Source organism: Gastrolobium bilobum, unplaced genomic scaffold (genome assembly GCF_033153095.1).
Source record: "Gastrolobium bilobum isolate Gb01-03AN ecotype WA unplaced genomic scaffold, APGP_CSIRO_Gbil_v1 utg17977, whole genome shotgun sequence".
Classification (NCBI taxonomy): Eukaryota; Viridiplantae; Streptophyta; class Magnoliopsida; order Fabales; family Fabaceae; genus Gastrolobium; species Gastrolobium bilobum.
In genome coordinates, this window is record NW_026898207.1 from 388,284 (window position 1) to 391,076 (window position 2,793).

The 2,793-nt window shown below is 41.3% G+C and overlaps 1 protein-coding gene across 1 annotated transcript; it reads right to left on the reverse strand.

Moving 5' to 3' along the window:
* Positions 1 to 388: 388 nt before the first annotated feature.
* On the reverse strand, positions 389 to 1,918 carry LOC133313881 (protein DETOXIFICATION 51-like). Its single transcript, XM_061515294.1, has one exon. It carries the CDS (start codon positions 1,916 to 1,918, stop codon positions 389 to 391), a length of 1,530 nt encoding a protein of 509 aa, XP_061371278.1.
* Positions 1,919 to 2,793: the final 875 nt, after the last annotated feature.

A 2,793-nucleotide genomic window follows, 5' to 3' on the forward strand; every position in this document is an offset into this window, starting at 1 on the left:
CATTCTTACATTTAAAAAAATAATAATAGAAACCTGGAGTTGCATTTCAAATCCCTGCTGGCTGCATTCGGTTTGGCTAAGACATGCATCCCTTTAAAAAAATTATGGTAATTCACACATTTTCTTTAAAATAACAAACTAAAAATATTTTTCGTTTTAAAAGATATTTATTTCAGTTAAAATGACTACTTTTTATTTGATATTAAAATTAAAAAAAAAATCCCTCACACTTTCTCCAACTATAATTTTTATTGTGTAATTTTTTCTCTCACCATAAAACACTGTAGTTTTGACTCAAATGACACAATTATGTGTCCTTTAAAAAGACAAACATTAAACCCTATAAAAAAAATTACAAAACAAAAATTCAGAATATTACACATCGTCATCAAGTGTCACCAACGCTAATCAACAGTTCTTTCTGGCCGTCCGATCTGTTCCCCGCATCATCAACGGACATTAGTAACCCAGCCCGTGAGGCTTGGTGCTCCCAATCGGTTGTCCTAATCACATACAACATCAGCCCAGCGCAACAAACCTGGGCCGACAACAGGCCCAGCCAAAGCCCACAGAACCCAACCTCAAACCAAAACCCAAGCCCAACCGCCACAGGCATTCCCACCAGATAGAATGCGCTCAGGTTCACGTTTGCTGCCACGTTCGGCCGCGCCGTCCCCCTAACGACGCCGCATCCCACCGTCTGCGGGCAGTTCCCGAGCTCGCAAAGTCCGAGAATCGGCAGAGCCGCCGCCGTCAGCCGCAAAATCTCCTCCTCTCCGGTGAACATCCTCCCCCACAGGTTCCTCATCGCTGACGCAAAAACCATCGCGGAGAATCCCATCACGGTGGCGAGGAACATCGCCACCAATGCCGACAGCCTTGCCCGTGAAGGCCGGTTCGCGCCGAGCTCGTTCCCGACGCGCGTCGACACGGCGAGCCCTAGCGACGATGGAAAAACGTAGATCAACGATGTCGTTTGGATGAGTACACCCATGGCTGCCACGGTGGCAGTGGGGTCCACGAGAATCCCACAAAGCACAATCATGATCTCGTACCACCACCACTCCAAGCAAACGGAAACACAGCTCGGCGCGGCGAGCCGAAGTAGCGGCTTCCAACCATTGAAGCATTCACGGCTCGGCTCGGTCCACGTGGCAAGGTGGACCCCACTTATCCAGACATAGAGCACCAAGAAAATCAGAATGGAGAAGTTGGAGGCGGCGGAGGCGGCGGCGATGCCGGCGACACCGTGTTTGATTAAGAAAAAATTAAACGGCAGGTGGAGTAGTGTTCCTGCAAGGGATGCTAACGTGACTGGGTGGGTGACGCCTTGTGCGCGAAGGTAGACACGGATTGGGTGGAGGAATGAGTTGGTGACGAGGTCGGGGAGTACGAAAATAAGGTAAGTTTGTGACATACGTGTGATGTTTGGTTCTTGGTGCAAGAAAATGAAGATTTTGGACATGTTTAGCCACAACAATGAAATGGGGATGGAACATGTTAAGAGGAAGATAACACAACGATGAAGTGTTATAGAGAGAAGCTTTGGACGGTTTGCTCCGAAGGCTTGTGAGCATAGTGGTTCCATTCCTAAGGATAGTCCTGAGAGAACTGAATAGCCTGTTATGTTTGCGAAGGCTATGGCTAATGAACCCGCTGCTAGTTCAACCTCACCAAGGTGGCCAAGGAAGAGCATCGACACCATTGAACGTGTGTAGAAAATGAGAGCTGTTATGACTATTGGGAAGGACAGAACCATGAGGGATTTCACTTCTGTTATCACCTCTGAGATTGTTGTTGTTGTTGTCACCAACAACTGTGTTTGCTTTTCAGGGTCAATGAAGAGATCGTTGTTATTATCATTGGTTTGCAACGTCGTTGTTGTTGCCTCTCTTTTTGTTCCCTTTGATTCGCACATGTTAGTCTTGTTACGGTTTAACTATATATGTTGAATGAATGAGTATTTGAATGTGAATAATAATACAGGGATGAGTAAGGTTGACGAAGGTTTTTTTTCAAAGGTATGAGATATTGTGTTGAATATATGGTTGGTTACTGAAGAGATACTCTCGTACAGAGCACTCTGTTTATGGTAAGGTGGATTGTTCTTTAGAAACAAAATGGGGATAGCCAAAAACTCTCAAAGTGACAAAATAGTTGATAGATAGAAGAAAGTAATTAGTGCCTTGTGCGTGTGAGTGTGAGTGAGGATGGGTATGCGTATAAATAGAGGATTTCAATTGAAGCCTGGTTTTGATCTCGTTGAATTAAAGTGATTATTGTTTTTCATATTATAGGAAATAATTTTATTTTTCATACACACATAAAAGTGTACAAGATTTATGTTTTTTTTTTCTCTTTTTTTCATAAAATTTTATATGGACTCCTACACACTTTTATCTGTGTAAAAAAAAATTTTATTTCATATAATATGAGAAATATTAATTCCTTAATTAAAATACGTGCTTCCTTTTACTTTTTAAAAAATGACTTTGTGTTCCCATTGCTTGAGTCTGGGAATGAAAGGTTGACATATATAAAGTCAAATTTTTTTATATGCTTATGCATTGCTCATCCATCTCCTCTGCTCCTCCTTTGCTCTTTCATGCCGTACAGTTTGGGTTGAACTTATAAAGAGAAGATAAAAAGAAAATTTTTCATGTGTGATAAAATTATTTTCTATTTTCAAGAAAAGTATTAAACCGTTTTAAATATTATATTTATTTCTCTCTCCATTAATATTAAATAGGTAGAGTATAATTGAAATTTATGAAAATAAATAAATATTATTCC

What these genes read in the sequence shown, in the direction of transcription:
- LOC133313881 (XM_061515294.1), bottom strand. Translation starts at nt 1,918, where the DNA reads ATGTGCGAATCAAAGGGAACAAAAAGAGAGGCAACAACAACGACGTTG.